Raw genomic sequence first — 24,827 nt, forward strand, 5'->3', positions numbered from 1 at the left:
TTTTTAAAAACATAGTCTTGTACTCATTAGAAATTTAAGAGAAACTAGGGAGAAATTTAGTACTATCAGTATTACTTTGTGATTACTGCAGCTATGACTGTGCTACTTAATTACCAGTTTCTAAGCAATTTCTTTTCTGATTGCTATTATAAATTAAATTATCCCTTAGTGTGGTGTGGAGCCAATGTGGTGTAGTGGTTAAGAGCAGTAGACTTGTAATCTGGGGAACCGGGTTTGCGTCTCCGCTCCTCCACATGCAGCTGCTGGGTGACCTTGGGCTAGTCACACTTCTGTGAAGTCTCTCAGCCCCACTCACCTCACAGAGTGTTTGTTGTGGGGGAGGAAGGGAAAGGAGAATGTTAGCCGCTTTGAGACTCCTTTGGGTAGTGATAAAGCGGGATATCAAATCCAAACTCTTCTTCTTCTTATTATTATTTTTAATTCCCATTTATTCCTAAGCTAGTTTAGCAAGTTTTTTATCTATAAACGCATGAAAAAAATTTATATAATTAATTTTCTCACTTTGTTCCAGGATATTGACTTAGGTTTTGAATTTCCTTTGGCTGTACAGTATATCACTGAAGAGCAATTGTTACTTTTAAACCATGAGCCACGGATGGTAACAAAACATGAGAGATTCAGTAGGCTGCAAAGCGGCAAAAGATTAGATTATGGGTAAGTATCAATAACAACATATGTTTTGTTAACAAGCAATGTCTTGGTCTGTCAGGTTTTTCTTTTTAATATACCCTGCTATTTTACAGAATATAGCAAAATAGCATCTCTCTAATTTGGTTAAGGGACGCGGGTGGCGCTGTGGGTAAAAGCCTCAGTGCCTAGGGCTTGCCGATCGAAAGGTCGGCGGTTCGAATCCCCGCGGCGGGGTGCGCTCCCGTTGTTCGGTCCCAGCGCCTGCCAACCTAGCAGTTCGAAAGCACCCTCGGGTGCAAGTAGATAAATAGGGACCGCTTACCAGCGGGAAGGTAAACGGCGTTTCCGTGTGCGGCTCTGGCTCGCCAGAGCAGCGATGTCACGCTGGCCACGTGACCCGGAAGTGTCTCCGGACAGCGCTGGCCCCCGGCCTCTTGAGTGAGATGGGCGCACAACCCCAGAGTCCGTCAAGACTGGCCCGTACGGGCAGGGGTACCTTTACCTTTACCTTTAATTTGGTTAAATTGTTCAGAGGGTTGCCACTTTCTTGTTCTGCCTGCTCTTAGAACCACTTTGTACTAACATTTGCAACATATACCGTGTAATACAAGTTTCAAACAAAACTTGTAGGCTTCAAAAATATATCAGTAGGTGATGTGTGTGTTGTCGGAAGTTGGAAACGGTTCCTGCAGTGTGTATGATGATGACATGGTTTTCCCATGACTTCATCATCTGGGGGGGACGGGGACCCACCACCACATTTGGGAGCAAAGACTGCTGGAGTCTGCTGTCTTCCAGGGATGTGATATTGCTGGAGCCATAAGGAACAGGTTCAGATAATATGGCCCATGAAGTATTGCACCTACTAGGTGTACCAAACATGGAGATTAAGGGGTATTTTCGTGTAATAAGAAATACATTTGATTTTGATTTGATTTAATACTTGTATTCTGCTTTCCCCACAACAACTGTTGAGCTCAAAGTGGCTCACAGTGACAATAATACCATTACAAGTTAACAGACATTGTGATCATGGTAGTAAATTCAAAGCACAGGAGAATATAAAGACAAATTCATCAAACAATTACTACAACTCAATACAAAATCATAATGATTCAAAAGATCAGAAATAGCGGCTGAACAGCAGCCCTGTGCCAGCTGACATGCTTGAAATCACAATTTTCTCTTAGCACTATTTTCCAGTAAGGGAATGTTAGGAACTAGTCGAAATTCGTTAAAATTCATTAGATGTGTGATCTGACATCATCAAGGTGGTATTAAATGTATGCTTCTTTTTAATTTAGGCCAGGAGGATCGTGTATAATCAAAGATGTTTTTAGGACGCCAGCTCCTCCGGGCTTTATATCATCTGCACTGGCAGATGTTCTAGATCGGTTTCCCGTTGAATCTAAAACTGCTAGCCCTTGTACAGCAAATACTTTAAGAGTTTTGCCCCCTACAGGGACCAGTATATCATACAGGCTTCAGCTGACTTCTCCAGGTTTGTGCATCACCTGATAATGAAAAGTTTTTGGAAGGAGGGTCTTTGGCTTATGCTAATCACACTTCAGGGGGGAAATATATAGGAAAAGAATTGTAGGGAATACTATTGTTGTTTATGCTGTACTTTTGTACTGTTTTATTGTTGTTAGCCGCCCTGAGCCCGGCTTCGGCTGGGGAGGGCGGGATATAAATAAATTATTATTATTATTATTATTATTATTATTATTATTATTATTATTATTATTCTAATGAATATGCCCAGCATTTCCTAATTTCCTATGTAGCCTCTTTTATATGTTCCTCGCCATCCAGTCATTTTTATTTCTACTAGATCCCCTTCCTAAATCAACAGCCAGCCAATCAGTCTCCAACTATGTGTAAATTCATACTTTTCTTATGGAGACAAAATGGCAAAATGAAGGAAGGATATGGACGGTGTATCCCAGAAAAGTAAGGTAAAGAGTTAATCTGGTAGCCCCATAAAAAGAAGAGAAAGAGCCCCCAATTTCCAGCCTGTGAATGAAGCATGGGATTTCAGCCTTCACTTGACACTGCCTGCATTTCTGAGGTTTCTGGCAAAATAGAAAGTTTCATGAGCTGTGGGAGTTACAGGGCTGCTGTTGACTAGGAGAGCCACACAGGTAGTGGCAGTCTGTCAAAAATTAGGAATCTAAACTTTATATCAAAGAAGCCATAGCTTCAGGTCAGTTTATCTTTTGTGTAAATTAAGCATATTCCTAGCAGCAGCAACAACAACAAAGGGAAATGCAGCTTCTGCACATTGAATGCTGTTTTCTTTATTTTCTTGTTTTCCAGGTGTGAATATATTTAAACCAACCGATCTTGAGAAAACAGTGGTGATTCCAGGCAGTAGCAGTTTCTTCATTATTCAAGTTGTGGATGACCAAAATGCTTTAGGAGATGCTACTATGCCTAATAGGGTGCCTTTAAATACAGACATTCCACCTGGGAGGTGGTTCTTGTATGACTTTGGCACTGCAAATACCAGAAAATGGAAAATTGTTGTTGACATATGTAGATATACAATACAACAGTTTGATGACCTACCACGCCATGCCATTAAATACTTGGATATTGGGTCAAAGCTGGAATTTAAATTCAGAGTGACTCCAGTTAATGTAGGTAAGACTGCATATATTTCTTGTCTCTCCGCTCTTCAGTATTCTCTATAAAATGTCTGAAAGTGTTTGAAATCATATGAAAGCAAACTCTTTATAAATTATAATCCTCTAATAATTTAGCTGACATTCAGCAAAATGTATTTTACATATATTTTTATATGCATGATTGCTTTTAAAAATGTAATAATAAAAATAATTATAACCAAGATTTATCAAATAAACTATCAAAGCTTATCTGACTTCCATAACTTTTGCAGATGTTACATGCTGTGTGTGTGAGAGAGAGAGAGAGAGAAGGATTTGGTCATTTGTATCCAAAACTATATTCCATTAAAAATCCTTCAAAAATAAATTAAAAGGCAGATATATTCACAAATATCTAAAAAAAGCACCACACAGAATTCTGTGTGCAATAATAAATCTTAATATTTCCATCTTTCAAAACATAGCAAGTCCTAGATTTGCATTCGATAACATTTTATATTTCTTTGTATACCCAATTGTTGTTGTTGTTGTTTAGTCGTTTAGTTGTGTCCGACTCTTCGTGACCCCATGGACCAGAGCACGCCAGGCACTGTCTTCTGTATACCCAAAGAGAAGTCCAATTTGTTATATGTATTAATTCAGCCATTGAAATAGCAAATGCCTTCAATTTGCTTATTCGATCCTTAATTGATGGTATATTGGAAAATATGTTATTTTTTGCAAGGAATTCATCTTGATTGCTAATAGTGCTGTTGCTAAAACAAACAAAAATGACAACAGGATGAGCCCTGCCAAGCACCTTTAGTTAAATTAAATGCCGATGAAGTAATCCCATTTGTATAAACTCTTCAGAACAGATCTGTTTATTCATTATGTTTGTCAGATGCTTTCTACAAAACCTCGGAATTCGAACGTAATCTGTTCCAGAAGACCATTCAACTTCCGAAACGTTCAAATTCCAAAGTACAGCTTCCGATTGGTTGCAAGAGCTTCTTGCACTCAAGTGGAAGCCGGACAGATGTTCGAGTTCCGAGGAATATTCGAAAACTGGAACACTTCCTTCTGGGTTTTTGGTGTTCAGGAACTGAAACGTTCGGCAACGTTCAAGTTCCAAGGTTTGACTGTACCATGATGAATGGTACTGAAAAGCCACTGAGAACTCTAAGAGAACCGAGAAGGTCACACCTCCCCTCCATATCTGTCTTGGTAAAGGTCACTCCACATGGCATCCAAGGCAGTTTCTGTGCCAGAACCAGGCATGAGACCCAACTGGAATGGGCCTAGAAAATCAGGGCTTGGAGGTAGCCACCTACCAACCACTTGAACACCTTCCCCTTCATTTTGAAGAAAGGTTTGTTTCAAAATGTATATGTCATATAGATTTTGAAACTAGCGGGATATCCTATTGACTCCCATCCTGCCTACAGATCTTTATACAACTCTTTATAAGTTATAATCCTCACTCTAATAATTTAACTGAAATTCAACAAAATGTATTTTACATATATTTTTATCCTATTGACTCCCATCCTGCCTGTAGATCTTTCATATGGATTTCTCATTTTGATGTGTATATGCACACAGATGTATATGAAGTAAGGGTACACTGGAATCAGCCAAAATCCTCAAGTATTTTTCAACCCAACTGCAGTCTCAGAGTGGAGCTAAGTTTTGCCTTTTGTGTGAGGTTGTTCTACAGGAAAGAAATATTGGAAATAAACATCATTCTCATTGTTGTTTCCTTCCACAGCGTATAATGTGTTTCATAATAGGCTAATGTACATTGCAATTGGAAGGCCTTCTCTACTGGATGTGAGCACAAACATTTATTTTGATGACAACAATAGCAATTTAATCGATATCACTGTTCATAGTAGATTTTTTGAAAAGGTAACATGCTGCCTGCTCTTTTCAGAGTACAAACAGCTTTAATGTGCATTCATACTCCAAAAATCTTCTCCCCGTGTTTTTGTACAAAACAAACTTATGTTGGTTTTAGACCAGTTTACGCTATGGCTTTCCTCACAGAACCCTAGAAATTGTAGAGTAATGAGACTTGGTTGCTAGATGTGATGGGAATTGGTTGCAGATGTTAGTAGGTGTGGTGGTGAGCTGGCAGGGAGGGGCCAGCTTGTGTGCTGGGAAAAGGCATTGGGTTGGATACTTAGTGTAACCTGGGGGTGAGAGGGAGCCTCTCCTGTTGGACATGTAAAAATCTCGGGGTACCCTGGTAAAGGCGTCTGGGTTGAAATCCGAAGGTCCAGATGACGTGAGGTGGGGGTGATGGGCCAAAGGACTTCGGTTCAGTGGCCAGGGGCTGTCAGCTTAGTTTACCAGCATCTTGAGGGGACCCTTAACCCAGGACTGACCCTTGTGAATAATCATCCAGCAGTCAGGTAGGATGATTTGGGATACACACCCAATGCCTATGCCAAAACCTCATGGCCAATTTATTTCCAAGTTCTTCTCATGTCGTTTTTGTTGCTTACTTCCCAGTTCCCAAGGCACACTGCGCATGGGCCTGCAATCCCCCTCCCACAAGCACAAACACATTTTAAAAGCTATAAAATGTTAATCAGCCAAACGCCTGAGAAACGTTTTCACCTGGCAACTAAAGATATGCAATGAAGGCATCAGGGAAGCCTCCCTAGGGGGAGCGTTCCACAAATGGGGAGCTACCACAGAAAAGGCCCGCTTTTGTGATGGCACCCTCCAGACCTCTTGTAGAGAAGGCACATGCAGAAGGGCCTAAGGTTAAAACTGTAGGGTCCTGGTTGGTTTTTATAGGGCGAGGTGGTCCTTGAGGTATTATAGTCCTGAGCCGTTTAAGGCTTCATAGGTCAAAGCAGCACTTGGAATTGGGCTTGGAAACTAATTGGCAACACCTAGAACAGGCTGGATCCTGGACATAAAAACTAGCTACTCATAGTGTTACACTCAAATCATTGGAACTGAACCCCTTCATGAGCATCCTGGGCTCCAGAAGCCCTGAAGTGCTCTTGTGAGATCTCACAGGTCCATCCAAGTTCTCTCAAAATCACCCAGGAGCATCCAAGGCCCGTCACACACAGAGGCAAAGCAAGGCAGAGAAAGCTTAAAAAAGCTACTGTAGTTCTATTGTTATGAATGGGGCCCAGTCCCAGCTAACTTTACCTGATGTGTGACCCTTGTCTTAGTATGAATATATTGTTTGTCATAGGCTTGTTTTGGAGTATTAGATTAATAATATTTAAAATGTTCCTGTGGGAGAGGCATTTGTCATACGAGAATTCTTAAAACTATTCCAATGGACGACAGAATTTGGAATTCTTCTAGTACGTACAATGCACACATGCTGTGCTGGTGAAATGAATGCAAATGCCTTACATCAACAGCCATGCTTGCATGGATAAGGCTCTATGGCAGGGGTCAGCAAACTTTTCTACCAGTGGGCCGTCTCACTGTCCCTTAAATCTTCTGGAGGGTTGGACCACACACGCATGTCCACACGGACACATACACAATGGTGGAGGTGGGCTTCTCTCTCTCCCCCAGGCCCTCCCCTCCTCCTGCTTTCCTACCTCCTCCGGCGGTGGTTGAGAGCCGGTAGCGGTGGTGGCACCTCTCGTTTCTGGAAGAGCTTCCCAGGTCTGGGCCAGTAGGCATGCCAAGCTCCGGCCGAAGCCCCACAACATGCCCACAGGCCTCTCTGTCCATGGCCTCGCTCGCCAATCTGAAGCCTTGCCGCCTGTGTGCTGAGGAAACCAGGGATGGCTCTCAATTGCCCAGTGTTGCTGCCCGCCCAAAGGCATCCGTGGCTTCGAATTGGCTGCGGGAGCTTCCTGAAGCCAGTCCAAAGCCACCTGCATGCCAATCGCGGAAGTCAATCGCCGCGCTGTGCCAGTTTAGCATGGGGACTGACCGGGCAGGGTCCTCAGGCTGGATTAAAGAGCCCCTCTGGCCTTATCCGGCCCACAGGCCTTAGTTTGCTGTCCCCTGCTCTATGGAGTCAGCTACATTAGTCGAAAAACAGCGCTTTAAATGAATTATAAACATGCAACACCAAATAGTGCTGGAGAAAAAACAAACAAACAAAATTCTTTGCGATTTTCCATAGTGTTTGTTTTCTTTTGTTATAATGATTTAATTTCTGACTTATTTATAGTGGGTTTCCCCCCGTGTGTAGATCCATCCTATGATGGGAAGCTAATTATATTCATCTATGTTGGAGACCAAGTAATGTTATGCTTTTTCATAAACATCCCTAGGGTAAAACCACCATAGCTGTGATCGCATTGGGATCTCTCCGATGTGAAGTGACAACTCTTGTCTTAACACTGAAGAATTCCTGCTCCTATCTTAAAGCAATGCACTATGTTCTATCTGCTAAAACCTCTCCTTCGGACTGGCTAGTTGAGGATGTCAGCGCTGAACCAAATGGCTCAGCGATTGCCAGACTTTTAAAGCAGCTACCGGTAAGGATCCTAAATCCTACATTTTAGTTTAAAATTCTTTCGTACCCTTTCTTAAATGTTCTGAACAGGGGAAGGGCACAGATGTACCCATTGTTCTATGAAGCCCCGGGATACATTGTTCCAAAGCCATACCAAGGCACAAGACTCCTGAGTTGGATGGATTTAAGTGTGGCCCGTGAAACAGAGAGCGATGCTGAGGACATCACTACACTCTCTGGCATCTGTGTCAGTGAAGCAGAAAGGTAAAAGCTAACTTTTCTTCTGATAGAAGGCAGGGTCAACATTTCCAACTGTCTTTTTTTAAAAAAATCATTTTTTTAAATGTTTCATTAATAACAATCCTATGGAGGCCACATTAATTCGATGGCAAATCATGCCAAATCACAATACAATCAAAAGAGCCAACTAAACAGTTCCGAATTAAACATCCTGTGTTCTAGATATCAGGTGTTGATGTTATTCCTTGATCCTGCGCCAATTCTCTTAATTAGTCCAAGTTCCACAATTCCGATCTTAATCCTTTGTTCTAGCAGCCACTGATGTGATGACTTTCAATCGTGTTTAATAAATCCAAATCCATTAACTTGCAGAGGGAATTTATATTCTGTAGCTGTGTGAAGTATCTGTTTACCTTCTTCTTTTCCTTAATGTTGTAATCAGTCAATTTTCTTCAACATTGCCCCTCCATTGAAAACTCATGCGTAGGTAAGCTCCATTTTGCCTCTCTGAAACCAAAAGCAATCCAGGGTCCGGCCGTGACTTCCGATTAACTTCCAGTGTTTATCTCCTTGTTTTTTCTAACAAGTTGGTGTCTCACCAAAACCGTAATAAATCAGAATTAGAGCTCTCTTTAGTTGGCAATGTTACCAATCATCACAGTATTCCACACAGTCTATTCTTTCAAGCACTCCGTAAAAAAAATTATAAGTTCTTCTTGAATCCCTCTTGCATTCCCTATATAGTTGTAATCCATTAGTAATTTCATTCCATAAATATTTGATTCTTTTTCAGTGAAGGCTTGCCGATCCATAGCACAGCAAAAATAATGTTAAAAAAAAAGAGCAAAGGCTCCCCTTTAATCACGTAGCATTCCAGTTATGATAATGAGAGTTCTCCTCATATCAAACCTTGGCACTCAGTGCCTGATTCATTTCACAGGTTACCATTCTCTTTCTTCCAAAACACGTCTGTTTCTTAAGTCCAAATTCAGATACATCTTGAAAGAGACAGAGATGCCTCCGCCCATGGCGACTGCATGAGGGAGTTTCCAATATGTGCAGTGCTATGCCCTCTGCGCCCCTTCATTACATCTGGGCTGCAGAGGTCTTCTCAGGATATTTGAATCAGAAGCCCTTTTATTTCCTTTCCCCCCCTCTCTCCCCCCCACTCTTTTATTATTTTCATCTTCATGTTTCTTTTCCCTGCCTTCCCTTGGTCCTGCTTTTGGTGGTGTTGTTTTTATGTCCTCTGCTCTGGGTCAATGAGGGGGTGTATGCACATGAAGGTGAGGGCTGGCTGGTGAAGGACCCTGTGTGAGAGGCAGGGAAGTGAAGGTCTCCCAGGGTGGGAGGCTGGAAGAAGGGAAGCTCCCAGGTGAGATCTGGGAAGAACCACCCCCTTATGTGTGAGACACGGCTTGAGATCTACATTTGAGAGAGGATTGCATCTCTCTCTCTTTCTCGTTTTGTTTTCATTTAGATAGGTTTGCTTTTTAAATTTGTTCTTTCATCTGTATTAATAAAGCCTTAATAATTTAAAAAAAAAAACACAAAAGCTGTGCTGCTGGTAATAAGTGTATGGTAATAAGAGTTTTTTCATTTACAAAGATTATCATACAAATAAATTTATATAACCAATTGGAAAATATCAAACCATTGACCCCCCTTTCTGTGCTTACTTATGTTTTATCTTTTATCACTGCATATCCAATTCATATCTATTTACTATTTATCCTTTGTATTTTATTTAAATTATTTTCACTGCACATTTTTATGTCAGTCCCACTAACGATTTAAGTTGTTTGCAAAAATTCTTCAAATAATCAATAAATTTTCCCCATTAAAATGTGTTGTTTTTCATACAGGTGAACTACAGGCCACCATCTGTTTTGGGAATTGCTGTTCCACTCACAGAAAACTTCTATAATGCTGACCCCAGCAAACCTAAACTGAGGGATTATTTTACAAATTCAAAAGTAAGTCTTCATAGCTACTCCTGTAAGAATTTGAGAATGCGGATTTTTCAAAATTGCTATCCATTTTGCACTCTGTGCTATTGCATGTTCTTTACATACACATACACACATTAAAAAAAGAGATTTCTAATAAAGAGGAGAATCTTGAAATTCAACTTCCAGATGAGCATTTCTATAGAATTTGCCCCAGAACTTAGGCATCCTGCTTGCACATACTATAGACTCAACACCTGTCTTCTTCCCACTATAAATAGCTGATTTTCACATACTATTCTGAGAAAAATAACCTGAAAACTTGGGCTCAAATCCTTATGTTTTAACTTTATGGCCACCTCATTGCCACCTCATATCACTTGCCAAACCTTTGCAGTAATAGGACAGATCAGGATCAGAACATATGTTGACACAATTGCCCAACCACTTTCCACACACTCAAGGTAAATATACTTTAGGAGCTATGGAAACAATTTGAAGCACCCAGAGCAGTCAATATGAGCATTTCCTTTTTTTTGCCCTAGGTGAACTCTACTGCCTCATCCCATTTTACAATCCTCCATGTTTTCCTGTTCTATCAACAAGAGGCAGTAGAGGATTGTATGCGTAGCTCCTTTTGCACTATTCCATATATTCAAGATAATGATATTTTACAACTGATTAAAGACTCTCAAAGTCCACAGTATCAAGGCTGCTTAAGAATATGGAGAGTGTAGAGAAGAAAAAGGGAAAGGCTGAAAAGCAAGCAGAGAACTTCATCTGCAAAATCATTTGCTGTCACCCAAGAGCCCCAATGTCCATTCAACTCATTTGTCTCTTGCTCAAGAGAATGCTTCTCTTCAACCCAACTGCATATCACGCTTCCTGTTCACTAAGGAACAAGAGTTATTGCATAGTTCTCTTTGCCCTGACTCTCCCTTTCTTTCTAACAACCTTTTCCACCAAATTTGAACGCACTGGGTTCTCCAGTCCACTGATAGTTGTAAAACTATAGACTGATTCAGAGGTCAAATGATTTCCATTGCATATGTTGGTCTACTTTGTAAGCACAGTCGAGAATTACCTTGATTATACCTTCTTTGGGACACAGGTGGCACTGTGGTCTAAACCACAGAGCCCAGGGCTTGCCGGTCAGAAGGTCGGCGGTTCAAATCCCCACAACAGGGTGAGCTCCCATTGTTCAGTCCCAGCTCCTGCCCACCTAGCAGTTCGAAAGCACATCAAGTGCAAGCAGCGGGAAGGTAAACAGCGTTTCTGTGTGCTGCTCTGGTTCGCCAGAAGTGGCTTTGTCATGCTGGCCACATGATCCTGAAGCTGTCTGCGGACAAACCCTGTCTCCCTTGGCCAGTAAAGCGAGATGAGCGCCACAACTCCAGAGTTGCTCGCGACTGGACCTAACAGTCAGGGGTCCCTTTACTTTTTCCAACAGAATTCTGGACGGTACAAGCAATGTGCTGGCAAATCAAACCGCTCCGAATGTGGATGTACAGAAAATATGAAGCTGTCCTTTTCTGTTGCCTTTTCTGATTGCAAGGAGAAGGTAAGGGCTATGCCTACATGTGCAGCTTTTTGTTTGTTATTTGGAGGAGTTATATAGTATCCTGGAACCATTACATCCAGCATGTAAAATATATAAAAATAACAGTACATTAAGAAACCTAAGAAGATAAAAATACCCTTAGCTAGTGCTGAGAAGGTGACAATGTTGTGGCAGGCAAACATCTCTGGGGAGGGAATTCTGCAAATGGGGCGTCATAACCAATGAATCCTTTCTCTGTCTGCCTTCTGCCATGCCAAGGAGAATTTCTAAAGACTCCCATGGTTCTTCAAGGTAATGGGTTCCCAAGCCTTATAGAGCTTTAAAGGCAAACTTTGAATTCTGCTTAGAAATGAACTGGTAGCTAGTGAAGCCTTTTAAGCCACTCACAGTTACTGACTTAGCAGCTGTATTCTGCAGCAACTGCAATTTCTGAGCAGTCTCCAAAGGTAGCCCCAGATGCAACCCAATACAGTAGTCAATCCTTGTTTCCAGATAACTGTGGCCAGGCTATTGCTTTCCAGAAGAAGCTGCAGCTGGCACACCAGCCTAAATTAATGTGAAAGACATTCCTTCCCACAAAGGCTTATCTGGTTCTCCATTGACAAAGCTATATTTAGGAGTGTGCTCAGTCTAAGAATTTGATCCTATAGAGCAGTGTTTCCCAACCTTTCCCCAACCGTGGCCCTCTTATGACCTTGTGTTCTTCCTGTGGCCCATCCCACATAGAATCATAGAATCATAGAGTTGGAGTACTGTGTCCAGTTCTGGGCACCACAGTTCAAGAAGGACACTGACAAACTGGAACGTGTCCAGAGGAGGGCAACCAAAATGGTCAAAGGCCTGGAAACGATGCCTTATGAGGAACGGCTAAGGGAGCTGGGCATGTTTAGCCTGGAGAAGAGGAGGTTAAGGGGTGATATGATAGCCATGTTCAAATATATAAAAAGATGTCATATAGAGGAGGGAGAAAGGTTGTTTTCTGTTGCTCCAGAGAAGCGGACACGGAGCAATGGATCCAAACTACAAGAAAGAAGATTCCACCTAAACATTAGGAAGAACTTCCTGACAGTAAGAGCTGTTAGACAGTGGAATTTGCTGCCAAGGAGTGTGGTGGAGTCTCCTACTTTGGAGGTCTTTAAGCAGAGGCTTGACAACCATATGTCAGGAGTGCTCTGATGGTGTTTCCTGCTTGGCAGGGGGGTGGACTCGATGGCCCTTGTGGTCTATTCCAACTCTATGATTCTATTCTATTCTATTCTATTCTATTCTATTCTATTCTATTCTATTCAGCTCATTACCAATTTGTAAGTCAGACTTCCTATTTAGCAGAACTAAACCAGCTTATGTAAATAAAGTGGTACCTTGGGTTACATACGCTTCAGGTTACAGACTCCGCTAACCCAGAAATATTACCTCGGGTTAAGAAATTTGCTTCAGGATGAGAACAGAAATCATGCAGCGGCGGCACAGCGGCAGCAGGAGGCCCCATTAGCTAAAGTGGTACCTCAGGTTAAGAACAGTTTCAGGTTAAGAACAGACCTCCGGATCAAATTAAGTTCTTAGCCCGAGGTACCACTGTACTTACATTTGTGTCATTCCACATCGATCCATGCATCATTTTAATGTCAGTGATTTCTATATATGTTTCATTGCCAGGCCCTGCGAATGAAATTCCCAGTATCAAGGCTTCCTCTCTATTTCACCATTGAGGACGAGGGTCGCTCTATAAATCTGACATCTCCTTATTTTATCACAATCGTAGAAGTCAACAACAGAACCAACTGGAAAGTTTCAGGTAGGGAGTGGAAGAATCTTGGGATTCATCATTATCTTTCGTATCGGAGAGGTTCTGTTGGAAATACTTGTCGTCAATGTATTTTCAGGCTCTCTTTCTTGCCCTATAGTAGGTGTGAGGAACCTTTGGTCCCCTATATGTTGCTGAATTCCCATCATCCCTATCCATTGGCCATGCCTGCTGGGGCTGTTGCAAGTTCTAGTTCAGAGAAGACTTGATGTGGAAAGATTTGAATCTAGTCCAATTCTTTCTGCATGCAAAACCTATTACACCCACAGACCCTTAAGGCCTGAAACAAGCATAACACAACCCATTGGTTTACCATGGGTACACCCCTCCCCCTAGCTGTTCTTCCTCCTCTAGTTCTCCTGCTAGCTTTTACCATGACTAATAGTTATGGTGGCAACAAAGAGGAGTTCAGGTTAACCAACATTTCATATGAATGTTTGCCCACACCCCTCCTTTTTCACCCACTCGTGTTAATTAATCACTGTTAGTGCTTTTTTCTGGGGGGATGCAGGGGTACACATAACCCTAAACATTTTGTGAATCTAAGTTTGGCCTCATTGAGGGGCAGTATTTCAATATGAGTAGAAAAATGAGAGTACCCCTAAACTTTTTTTTTAGAAAAAAAGCACTGCTGTTTGTTAACCTCTGGAAAGCCGCTGTAGAAGACCCTGTGCAGCTCTAATACATCATGCTGTGCCTCTGATACCTTTCTTACTTTTACATTTCATGAGAAACAGATCTGGCTATTCATCTGTATTCAGGCCCTACTGAAATGTAAAAAAGAAGGAAGAAACTCAAACCTACCACTCTGCGACTGTTTTAACTGTTTTTTCAGGTACCAATCAAACATCAAGTATGTTAAAAATGAAAAAATATTTGGAGCACAGACTCAAAACTGAACTATATAATCCAGATGGCCTATCTATAACGATAACTGTAAGTGCCAGAGAAAATACATACAGTGCTACCTCGGGTTACAAACACCTTGGGTTACAAACACTTCCAGTTACAGACTCCACTAACCTGGAAGTAGTACCTCGGGTTAAGGATTTTACCTGAGGATGAGAACAGAAATTGCACGCTGGCGGCGCAGCGGCAGTGGGAGGCCCCATTAGCTAAAGTGGTACCTCAGGTTGAGAACGGTTTCAGGTTAAGAACAGACCTCCGGAATGAATTAAGTTCGTAACCAGAGGTACCACTGTACTTTGAACGAAAAGACCAAACCTTAAACCCAAACTCTTCTTACCTTAAAATCTTTGTACCAGGGTGGTCCAACTTTTCAAACAAAGTGGGTCACAAGAGTACTCATACCCTTTCAAGGTGCCCCAATTTTCCTGCATCGTCCCAGAATTTGAAGAAGCCATCCCAGCTTCTGATTTGATCCTAGAATGTCCCATTTACCCCCTCCAGTGCCACTGCTGACCCTGGGGACAGGATGCACCAGTGCTTGCAGTGATGCTGCGCTCTCGCATGAGTCAGCATGGCACCAAAAGACACACTTCCTGATTTTCATCAGAGGAATGTTGGAGGGTATGGAGTACTTTTACACGGAACCTGTGGGTCACACAAAGCCTTTTCATGCGGGCAGGTGGGATGGGGTGGTGGAACGAGGCCGGAATTGATGCACGCCCCCCCCCAACCCTCGTGCTGCCTTCCCAAAGCTGGGTAATAAAGGCATCAGGCTTTGGGAAGGAGATGGGAGGGCTCTGGAAGGGTCCTAGAGCCCTCTTACCTCCTTCCCAAAGCTGGGAAATCACTAAGTAGTCTTTGGGAAGGAAACAGGAGGGCTCTAGGATCCTGTCAGCCCTCACAGCTCCTTCTCAGCACTTACCCAAATTAGAGAAGGCAGCATGAGGGCTGGGGAGGGGGCATCAGATGTTGCTGAGGGGTGGGGGGAAAGCCTTGAGGGCCACATGTGGCCCTTGGATCACATGTTGGGCCACCTGCAATATACATTTGACATTAAGTATAATTTGCATATTAAATCAAAATATCAGAAATTCACTGTTCCAAGGATATAACACAACTGCTAGCAATACTGATTTTAAGGCTGTAGTTATACCGATATGGTACTGCACATTATTTCTGTGAAACGTTTCAACTGAATTACAATTTTAATTAAAAAATGAAAACAAATGTTACTGCATATTAGTAACAACTCCCCCCCCCCTTTCCAACAGGGATCTGAGCTTTTCCATTTCAGGGTATCAACTATTCCTGGAGTCTCCTTTTGTAACTTATTTGACGAATTTCAGGTATTGTCATTAGCTCTTTTTTAAAAACAACAACACAAAAATTACACACGGAATGAATTAACAAACATAAAATAGGATACAAGGTGTGTCTTTTAAAAGAGGCCCCATGGAACATGTGTACTCTGTATCCACGGGGCCTCTTTTAAAGCACTCACCCTGTATATAAGAATGACTTTCTGGATGCCAAGGCCCAGAACTGAGGCAAGTACTCTTTAGTGAGAGAAGTCCAGCAGATATTTAAATAGCACAACTGTGACTTCGGTCATTGACTAAAAACACTGCAAGGCAGGAGTAGCCTCTAAGCTCACAAAGCAATAGCTTTGAATGGTGCCTGAAGATTTTGCTTTGTCACTTCTGTTGTACAAGCTCTAGAAACTTAATTGTGTGTGGCTTTTTTTAATTAAAGTTCAGAGTTTGGGCCATGTGCTGGCTCTGGCACAGCAATATGCCCCCTGCCCTCTTGGCAGGCCTGCCAGTGCCAAACATATGACCATGGAAAGGCTGCCATCTCAAACAAGAGCTGATAGAGTCACTTGGATAATCTGGGCCAGGTTAACTTTCTGCTCCAGCCTTTCCAATTTAATGCCTTCCAGGTGATTTGGGAGTGCAAAGGGCTAATGGGGATGGGAGTCCCAAATGTCTGGGAAGGCTAGTCTGCTCTGGCTGGCAGCACCTCTCCAATATCTCAGGGAGAGTTCCGACATGGTTGCTGCCGGCTTCGCCTCCTATTTAAGCAGTTGGCCCCGCCTCCCTGCAGGGCTGATTAGCTAACTGAGCTTTGGTGGGAACCTCCAATGGCTATCACAGGGAGTCAGGCCAGCCCAGCCAGCTGGTGGGTCCCAAGGGGCCAGGGTGCTGACACTGACAAACTGGAACGTGTCCAGAGGAGGGCAACCAAAATGGTCAAAGGCCTGGAAACGATGCCTTATGAGGAACGGCTAAGGGAGCTGGGCATGTTTAGCCTGGAGAAGAGGAGGTTAAGGGGTGATATGATAGCCATGTTCAAATATATAAAAGGATGTCACATAGAGGAGGGAGAAAGGTTGTTTTCTGCTGCTCCAGAGAAGCGGACACGGAGCAATGGATCCAAACTACAAGAAAGAAGATTCCACCTAAACATTAGGAAGAACTTCCTGACAGTAAGAGCTGTTCGACAGTGGAATTTGCTGCCAAGGAGTGTGGTGGAGTCTCCTACTTTGGAGGTCTTTAAGCAGAGGCTTGACAACCATATGTCAGGAGTGCTCTGATGCTGTTTCCTGCTTGGCAGGGGGTTGGACTCGATGGCCCTTGTGGTCTCTTCCAACTCTATGATTCTATGATTCTACGTGGTCCCGCAAAAGGCTCCCACAAGGAAGGTGTGAGCGCTCATTCTTAGCCCATACTTTTCTGGGTATTTTATTTTACGAGGTACAATATAATGCAGTATCTTGCAACAAACTGCATGCAACGCTTACCAAATTGGTTTCCCTATAAACTCAGATGACTGCTTCCGTTCCCCCACCACTAGGATTTGCATATGCCAGCTTTCACTATCACTTAGACCAGTTTCGCTATCTTGTAGTCAACATTATGAACAATAGTCAATTTAAAGGGAAGTGACTGTTGGAATTACAATATTTTCTGTTGCAGATTTATATTGACGATTCTCCACTGGCATTCCCAGGAAACTATCTTATCAGTTCAATGACGACTATATTAATTGGAGGCATTATTTTTGTGGCATTTATTCTGTATGTATTTGAAATTGAGATAAGGAACTTCTTAAAAAGGAAACTAAGAAGAAATAAAGTGGCATCAAAACCCCCACCCAGGAGAGATTCAGTAAATTCTGGTGATTCTGAAAAAAATTGACTGGCAATAGTAATAACGTTATAATAATGTGTTGGTTTTTAAAGTTGCTATAAGACCCGCCTGTTGCTTTTATCAGTAACTATGTTCCACAAATGTTAATGGTATTTTTTTGAATGAACATATGTACAACTATTTCATCTTTAGCTATAGTCTTTCTGTTTAGGAAAAATATTTTTGAAAAGATGTGAGGAATTTTCACTTGTTGTTCCTTAGAATGAAACGCATTTAGTCGCTGCTTGTCATGAATTTTACTGAAGTTTATTGGGCAAGATCCCCCCTCTCCAAAAATGTCACTGAAGCAGTATACAATAAAATAGTTCATATATTTAAAATACAGTGCATTGCTAAATGTGTCTACTTGCGCCTCTGCTTATTTTACGTACCGGTTATTTCTTGATTAAAGAGGTGCTTCTTCCTCCTATTAATGTACATATGTGTGCAAACTTTGGTATTTCTCCAACCTAATAATAATAATGACAATTTATTTATATGCCACCCATCCGGCTGAGTTTCCCCAGCCGCTCTGGGTAGCTTCCAACAAAAAATTCAAAAAACATTAAAACATCAGTCATTAAAAACTTCCCTAAGATAAAGCTTTTCTTCTGCATTATGACTATTAATAGCATGATATTTCTGCAATGCAATTTTATCCACCGGATCATGGTCATCAAAAGTTACAAATCCCAAGCCCCTCGAAGTGGAATATTCTGCGAGGCCAAATAGGTTACTTACAGAACCACGCTCCGTACATTGTTTAGGGTGGAACACAAAGCCAAACACGACCATCTAGTGGCATATATAAAAACAGCAGCCTTCAAGAATGGTGTTAGATATAATATTATTATTATAATAATTATTCTTTATTGCACATTAGTTGCTCTGTACCTTAAAAAAAAATTTCAGTGAGATTTACAAAATAAAATACTGCGGAAAGAAACAATTAAAATGAGAACGTTTAAAGCAGTGTATAATCAAAATATGAATGGTGGTTTTTCAACTAATTTTTCCCCTCAGAGTAGGCCTGGTGAAATGAATGAGCATGGCTGAGTTAGGTTCATTAACTTAAATAGCTCTACTCCGAGTAAAACTGAATTGAATACCACCCCTAAAATGTTCACTCAATAACACTGAAAATAAAATTGTCAGTATCATCGGGCCATTATACAAAAGGGTGGTACAATCACACTTGGAATACTGTTTACAATTCCAGCACCACACTACAAAAAGGATAACGTGGAGTTAGAGAAGATTGAGAGAAGGGCAACTAACATGACAAAAAGCTTTTTAGTTTAGAGAATAAGGCGACTAAAAGGGGACATGATAAAAGGATGGATGGATTGAGGAATGTGTTTTGCTTCCTCTCTCATAGCGTTAGGATTCACAGACATGCAATGGAGGTCAACATTGGAAGATTCAAGTCAGACAAAAGGGAGTATTTCTTCACACAATGCATAATGAAACTATGGAATACCTTCCCACAAGGCATTGCAACAGCCACCAGCTTGGATGGCTCTAAAATATTAAAGGTAAAGGGACCCCTGACCATTAGGTCCAGTTGTGGCTGACTCTGGGGTTGCGGCGCTCATCTCGATTTACTGGCCGAGGGAGCTGGTGGATGGCTTCTGGGTCACGTGGCCAGCATGACTAAGCCGCTTCTGGCGAACCAGAGCAGCGCACCGAAACACTGTTTACCTTCCCGCTGGAGTGGTACCTATTTATCTACTTGCACTTTGACGTGCTTTCGAACTGCTAGGTTGGCAGGAGCAGGGACCAAGCAACAGGAGCTCACCCCGTTGCGGGGATTCGAACCGCTGACCTTCTGATCGGCAAGTCCTAGGCTCTGTGGTTTAACCCACAGCGCCACCCGCGTCCCAAAAAAAAAAAGATTAAAGGTAAAGGTACCCCTGCCTGTAGGGCCAGTCGTGTCCGACTCTAGGGTTGTGCGCCCATCTCACTTAAGAGGCCGGGGGCCAGCGCTGTCCGCAGACACTTCCGGGTCACGTGGCCAGCGTGACAAGCTGCATCTGGCGAGCCAGCGCAGCACACAGAACGCCGTTTACCTTCCCGCTAGTAAGCGGTCCCTATTTATCTACTTGCACCCGGGGGTGCTTTCGAACTGCTAGGTTGGCAGGCGTTGGGAGCGAGCAACAGGAGCGCACCCTGCCACGGGGATTCGAACCGCCGACCTGACGATCGGCAAGTCCTAGGCGCTGAGGTTTTACCCACAGCGCCACCCGCGTCGCTTCATAAAGATTAGGATTAGGCAAATTCATGGAGGGTACGGCTGTCAATAGCTACTAGTCATGATGGCGGGAATCAGAGTCATAGTCGGAAGCTCAATGAAAATACCAACCCAGTGCGGCATCTTTAAAAAAGGCAAATTTCATGCTAGGAGCCATTAGGAAAGGAATTGGGAATAAAAACTGCTGATAGCATAATGCTGTCATATAAATCCATGATGCGACTGCATTTGGAGTACTGTGTTACAGAACGTCAGAGCTCTTCCCTCCCCCAGCTGAGTTCTCAGGTTTTTCTGAGGAGAGGAAATATCTGCTAATCCAATGTACAGATACAGCCAGAGAGTGCTTTTTTGGCAGTATGAATGCTGCCCTCTAGTGTCCCTCACGTAAGTCATTTCTGCACAGCTGGTTTTTATATAATTTTTTGTTGTCGATAGAGCTGGGCATAGGCAGTAGCAGAACTCTCTTCTCCTGAAGTGCAGGAAATGTTGTGCTTTGCTGCCACAAAGTGTCTGTTGTAGAGAACAGCAATGCTGAGGAGCACACACACACATCCACACACCTGTTCAGCTAGCTGGGATAATTATGAATGCATTGAAATCTGTGTCACCTGTGCTCTCCAACTTTTTTTGGCAGTATGAATGCTGCCCTCTAGTGTCCCTTACGTAAGTCATTTCTGCACAGCCAGTTTTAATAGGTATATTGTTTTGTTGTTTATCAAAACAAGTTGAGTGAGCTTCCAGGGCTCAAAGTGCACTCTCAAATAAGTGAATTTGTGCTCCTATTAATTTTGGCCTGAATTAGGCTTAGGTTCTCTTCCAAACTCAAACTCTGTGCATCTCTTGAACACGTTACCATTAGCACAACAGAGTCTGGAGGCTTCTACACCTCTGCACATCTCCTGTGGAATGCAAAGCAGCATTTTGGGCATCAGACTCCTTGGGAAATGTACTTCCTGTAGATCCTGCCAACTCAGTTAAGGGGTCAGGAGCCATAGCAGCTTCATCCTCTATAGTTCTCTGCTGATCCTTGTGGCAGCGCTTGCAGGGAAAACCTTCCTTATAATCCCTTGGTAAAACTGGGTGAAAAGGGGAAGGGGGTGGCAACTGCATTCTGGAGGGCTGAAACTGAGCCAAGCCCATTATGAGCTGAGTTAATTCTGGTGAAGGTTTGCGCTCAGCTCGTAATGGGCTTGGAGGATTTCTCAACTGTGAAAATCATATAATCATATCATGAATTATTTCATTTGTATCCATAGATCTCAGGGCAGTTCACAGCATAAAAATACAAGATCAAAATATATAATTAAAACACACCAAAAAAATAGTGTGCAATTCGCATCTAGTCCAAATCCCTGCTGCACAGGAATCTTTTACCCAATGTGGTGCTTAAATCCACAATCCTGAGATTAAGTATCTACCGACTAAATGTCAGCACAATTGCTAGTTAGCACTCAAAGAACACCCACTAGACATTTGTCGTGTGCCATCTTCCTAAGGTAGCATTTCTGTTATGAGACTATAATATTTTCACAGGATTTTGATATAGTTATGTTGTATATCTGAGATCATTCAGATTGGAATAAACCTGTCATCCGGGCAAAAAATGGAATTCTTTGGCTGCTATTATTTATGTATTACGTTAATATACCACTTTTTTTCCTCCAAGGAGTTCGAGATGGGGTACGGTACATGGTTTACCCACATGGCGAGCTTCATACAGATGTGTGGAATATGGTTCATGAGTGAATGCTCTTCAGCATTTCCTATGACCACAAGTAGTGATGAACTGAAACTATATAGCTAATTCCTGTGTAATTTGTGGAATGTGTGTGAATGTGTTGAGGAGAGTAATACCTTCTGTGCTAGGTTTTCCCTTGCTGTTCTACTTTAGGCAGAATAACACCTAGTTTGTTGACTTTCTCTCAATCAGTAAAGGTCCCTTATAGCTTTTATTAGAAACTTCCACCTTGCCCCATTGTTTCCTGTTACTATGCAAATAAGTCTCGTTGAACTTAATGAATGTTGATTGCCCCCCTTATCAGTTCCTGTTCCCCACTCTGGGAGAAGTCTTTAATTGATTTTCTTTATTTACATTTTAAATTGTACAATTTCACATAAAGCAGAAACAACATCCAACACAATATAAACTAACAAGGCACTACGAAAGTGTCCTCAAAATTTATAACTAATAAAAAACTTCAGTAATAAGGAACAGCTGCGCCCCCTACATCACTTCCTTGAAGCTGCTTACACTCAATATTTAAGGCTGTTGTGGCAATTGCTTATCTCCTAAAAGGTAGGATATTTTCTGCGGTATAGAACAAACCTGTAACATTTAGGTTAAAATGTTTGGCTCTTGCGGTGGAATTCAGTTGCTGAACTTACCTTGGTTTTAAAGGCAATACAGTGGAACCTTGCAAGACAAATGCATCACAAGACGGAAAACTCGCAAAACGAAAGGGTTTTTGGTTTTTTGAGTTGCTTCGCAAGACGATTTTCCCTATGGGCTTGCTTCGCAAGACGGAAACGTCTTGCCAGTTTGTTTCCTTATTCTTAAAACCGTTAAGGTTTTTGAAGACTTTGGTGATTTTTGAAGCTTTTCCAAAACTTTTCCAAAACCGTGCTTCACAAGACGAAAAAAACCGCAAGACGAAAAAACTCGCGGAACGAATTAATTTCGTCTTGCGAGGCACCACTGTATTTTCAGGAGTCTTTGAGAGGCTGGGTTGTTAAAGCACATCTAAGAATGGCATGTATGTTTGAAAGTTTTGTTTCAGATTTGACCAGTGTTTTTAAAATGTTTGACTTTGAGCCATCCATGAAGCACGGTGTTCACCATACAGAAAGGAAGAGTCAGAGGCCTGTATCCAACAGTGTCACTCTGCTCATTATAAGGCTTCCGTCAGTGGAACAAGGAGGAAGCAGTTTTTGGTGATTCTCCATCTCCCTTCCTAAGCCCCTCACTAAATTTGCTGTAGAGGTTTGGCAAGGGGCATCAAGAGCATCTTGGGGGCTCCACAGGGGAGAATAGTAAAAATCGATTGCCTCCCTTTTGGGGAAAGATTATGGGAGCCATCTTCATACTTAACTGTTTACTCATGCCAGGATTTGTTGTTTTCTTCTAGAGACAATAACTTTTGTTGGGGAGAGATGCAGCCAGCTGCTGTGTCCTATGGCCGCTGATTTTGTTGTTTCAGCAGTACACAGCTCTGCATGTGCTCAGCTGATGTGTAAGTCTAAGTGGGTGGCTCCTGTTTTCCTCTCTAAACACTTGATGGATGGATACTATATAAAGAAAACAAACAGCCTTAGTTTATCCAATTTAGCCTTGGTTAGAATAAAATGGGGTGTTGTCATATGAGCAATTAATATTTTAATGATTACAAACCAGAATGTGCTCACCTGGCTGATCAAAATAAGTTGTTCATAAAATTGTTTTTGAGGGTAGTCTAGTCTAAACTACAGGTAGTAGACTAGGACTGAAACCCTTACTCAAACTGAACTGATATGACTAGGAAAACTGATACTCAGCTAATTGCTGAAAAAGCCTTATAATGCAGATAAATAAAACCATGACCACACTATGATGTTGTAATCAAACATTGTTTGATTAATTAATTAAATGGTGTTTCCATGTGCTCTGGTACTCGTCACAGTGTCCCATTGTGCCAGAAGAGGTTTAGTCCACATGACCTGGAAAGCTGTCTGCAGACAAATGCCGGCTCCCTCGGCCTGAAGTGAGATGAGCGTTGTACCCCATAGTTGCCTTTGATTGGACTTAACCGTCCAGGGGTCCTTTACCTTAACCTTTTTTAAAAAAAACCTGTAATCAAAATACTAAGCTTTAATAAAAAGCATATCAGCTGTTCAGCATATAGAACAGCTTTCCACAATCTGATGCCCTTCAGATGTTTTTCACAAAAGGTTTGAAAGCCGATAGGAATTGTAGTCTAAGAATTTGATAGAAAGATGACCTAGGACAAGCATTTGGAACCTGTGACACTCTAGTCCAGATATAGTTCAACTCAAACTCCATCATGGCCAGTGGTTAGGGATGTTGTAAGCTGTGGTCCAGCAACATCTGGAGGACCACACATTCCCCATCCCCGATCTAAAAGACCCTTGCAATTACAGTTGTACCTCGGCTCCCAAACGCCTTGGGAGTTAGTTGAACATTTCGGCTGACTGACCACTATGTAGGGTTCAGAGGATATGCTAAACAGAAGCTATAATAATAATAATAATAATAATAAATTTATTATTTATACCCTGCCCATCCAGCTGGGTTTCGCCAGCCACTCTGGGCGGCTCCTAACGGATTAAAAACAGAATAAAACATTAAATATTAAAAACTACACTAAATAGGGATGCCTTGAGATGTCTTCTAAAAGTCAGGTAGTTGTTTATTTCCTTGAAATTTGATGGGAGGGCATTCCACAGGGTGAGTGCCACCACCAAGAAGGCCCTCTGCCTGGTTCGCTGTAACTTGGCTTCTCGCAGCGAGGGAACCGTCAGAAGGCCCTCGGCGCTGGACCTCAGTGTCCGAGCAGAACGATGGGTGTGGAGATGCTCCTTCAGGTATACTGGGTCGAGGCCGTTTAGCTAATCTAAAGTGGAAGTGGAAGCTTCTGATCTCAGGTGCTGGAAGAACAAGAGTGCACAAGCCCAGTAGGAAGAGGACAGGATTTTTCTTGTAACACTAAACAATGGTTTAGCATTGATTCCAGACATAGCCTGAGTTTCCTACTAGATTCAGAAAGTAGTAAGTCACAACCAGAAAAATTGAGGAGGTGCCACCCTGCATCTCAACAATATCATCCACTTCAAATAGGATGGGGGACTGTGTATTGACATACCTGCATTTCAGGGGTTTGGACTAGATGACCCCCCGCAGGGCCTCTTCCAACTCTGATTCTATTATTTTGCAGCCTCTGTCATCTTCAGAAGCAGTATGCCTCTGAATGTTTTGCTTGTGTTCTTCTCATAGGTATATGGTTGGCCACTGTGAGAACAGGATGTTGGACTTGGTGAGCTTTGGGTGTGAACCAGCAAGGCACTTCCTATGTTCTTAACCTTCTCAAGAGTTATCTGTGGTGGTGTCAAGAAACGTTTTCTGGACCCATTCATAATGATCTCTGAATATTCAATCACAAAAGTTGGTACAACTCAATGGTGCGACAAAAATATTCTTTTTGGCTTTTGTTGCCGTTGT

The 24,827-nt window shown here is 42.2% G+C and overlaps 1 protein-coding gene across 10 annotated transcripts in view; it reads left to right on the top strand.

The window, feature by feature from the left end:
• The window catches only part of LOC309537540 (cation channel sperm-associated auxiliary subunit beta-like), an 80,606-nt gene extending 62,897 nt beyond the window's left edge, over positions 1–17,709 (top strand). For all 10 annotated transcript variants that reach the window (XM_082232422.1, XM_082232419.1, XM_082232424.1 and 7 more), the window contains 11 exons: positions 533–675; positions 1,956–2,152; positions 2,971–3,297; positions 5,032–5,171; positions 7,529–7,735; positions 9,819–9,929; positions 11,353–11,463; positions 13,120–13,258; positions 14,103–14,203; positions 15,448–15,522; positions 17,152–17,709. In XM_082232422.1, the coding sequence (XP_082088548.1) occupies positions 533–675; positions 1,956–2,152; positions 2,971–3,297; positions 5,032–5,171; positions 7,529–7,735; positions 9,819–9,929; positions 11,353–11,463; positions 13,120–13,258; positions 14,103–14,203; positions 15,448–15,522; positions 17,152–17,373 (1,773 nt within the window). In that variant the 3' untranslated portion in view covers positions 17,374–17,709. The remainder of the gene's footprint in view (positions 1–532; positions 676–1,955; positions 2,153–2,970; positions 3,298–5,031; positions 5,172–7,528; positions 7,736–9,818; positions 9,930–11,352; positions 11,464–13,119; positions 13,259–14,102; positions 14,204–15,447; positions 15,523–17,151) is intronic.
• The last annotated feature ends 7,118 nt before the right edge of the window (positions 17,710–24,827 follow it).

Source organism: Podarcis vaucheri, assembly GCF_965113315.1.
Source record: "Podarcis vaucheri genome assembly, chromosome: 1".
Classification (NCBI taxonomy): domain Eukaryota; kingdom Metazoa; phylum Chordata; class Lepidosauria; order Squamata; family Lacertidae; genus Podarcis; species Podarcis vaucheri.